At 56.9% G+C, this 1532-nt stretch overlaps 2 protein-coding genes across 2 annotated transcripts; both read right to left on the bottom strand.

The window, feature by feature from the left end:
* Window positions 1–123: 123 nt before the first annotated feature.
* GUITHDRAFT_121707 (hypothetical protein) lies at window positions 124–576 on the bottom strand (the record flags this gene model as incomplete). Its single annotated transcript, XM_005819038.1, has 1 exon — window positions 124–576. The coding sequence occupies one exon, from the start codon at window positions 574–576 to the stop codon at window positions 124–126; it is 453 nt and encodes a 150-aa protein (XP_005819095.1).
* A 215-nt stretch (window positions 577–791) lies between these two features.
* Window positions 792–1436, bottom strand: GUITHDRAFT_121706 (hypothetical protein; the record flags this gene model as incomplete). The annotated part of the gene is made up of 1 exon (XM_005819037.1): window positions 792–1436. One exon carries the CDS (start codon window positions 1434–1436, stop codon window positions 792–794), a length of 645 nt encoding a protein of 214 aa, XP_005819094.1.
* Between the last annotated feature and the right edge of the window lie 96 nt (window positions 1437–1532).

Genomic DNA, 1532 nt, shown 5'->3' with positions numbered 1-1532 from the left:
CCGGCATTCATGACTTTTTTTCCCGCACCGTGAGCCAACCATCGGTTCCATCATTATTCGTCCAGAAACCCTGGAAGCACGGCAGGTGGTGGATCAGCGCGGGGTCGGCGGCGATGACGCCCTTCATCGCTGCCACAGGCCGTCGCGGAGGTGGGCGTTCATGTCATCGAGGACATCCGGGTCCTGCATGATCGTGAGCTTCAGGTGGGTGAGGTCCGCGGGGGAGACGGTCCTGCAGCCACGGATGGAGGCACCGAAGTGATTGCTTGCAGTGGCTGCAGCAGGCTGGTTTTCCTCCGATTCTTCCTCGGAAGTTTCATCTCCTTCCTTCGTCTTCTTCTTAAGTTTTTCCCTTATATAATCGGCGGCTTTCGTCGCCTTATCCTTTGCATAATCGTAAGCTGCCTTCCCTTTCTTCTTTAACCAATCCACCAATCCCGCCAGCGTATGCCTATCCAACCTATCCAGGATGTCGGGATTTGCGGAGATGAACTCCTTGACGTCCTCCCAAAGCTGCCCCTGCAGGTGGTCGTCGATGAGGTCGAGGACCTCCGGGTTGGACGAGATAGAGCTCATGAGCTCGAGATGGGAGTCAAGGGTAGGAAGGGTAGAATGACAGCGGTAGCGTTCATGGAACGGTTGATAGAAGTACCCAGGTTGCGGTGCCAGCAGGGCCATGGCGGTCGGGCGGGCACTTCTGCGCAGGGGGGCGAGGCAAGTCCTTAAATGGTACGATCGGGTGTTGCGGAATTCCATCTTTCTCTTACATTCATTAAACAAACTTTCGCATTCTACACCAACCCCTGGTACGCAAAGATGTCCTTCTTGACCCACTCCGTCACACTTAGGGTGATCACGAGGGTGAAGACGAGCAGGAGCACAGCCGTCTGCTTCATCGCCGTGACCGTGTGGATGTTGAGCGCTGCCCTGTCATTGATGAAATCGGGGAGCATGTACACGGCAAACAGCCCGAACACAAAGTACAGCCAGTTGTAGAAGAGGATGTAGCTGTAGGCCGTGATGCTCTCCGTGGGCACTGCCGTGAAGATGAGCGCGACGAGGATGAAGAGCTGCACGTACGTCACCATGTCCTTGTACCCCTGGTAGTGGTCGTACACGGCGGATCCCTTCATGCCCAGGTCGCCAGAGAGCCTCAAGGACCGCGTCCAGAACGACGTCATCCAATCGTTCGACATGCTCACGACAGTGAAGAAACCGACGAGCACGGCGTAGTAGTACAGGATGCCGTTGTCGGTCCACTGGCGCGTCAGCACCGTCCCGATCGAGAGCGCGACCATCGCCGGGACCAGCATCACGTCCAGCCAGAGCTGCTCGAGCTGCGCCTGCGAGTTCAGCGAGTCCGAGACCTTGTAGACCGTGGCGTCATTGGCATCCCTGTACGCAATGGTGTAACTGTCATGCTCGCCGTTCACCATCATCCGCAGGGCATCGACGATGTGGGTCTTGCTGCTCTGGTAGAAGTACGGAATGACGAGGACAAACAGGATGACCAGGAGAGGGGATGGGGAGTG

The sequence above is a fragment of the Guillardia theta genome, assembly GCF_000315625.1.
Source record: "Guillardia theta CCMP2712 unplaced genomic scaffold GUITHscaffold_248, whole genome shotgun sequence".
Lineage (NCBI taxonomy): Eukaryota > Cryptophyceae > Pyrenomonadales > Geminigeraceae > Guillardia > Guillardia theta.
Note: the sequence above shows the minus strand (reverse complement) of the source record. Positions and strands in the feature narration are given on the sequence as shown.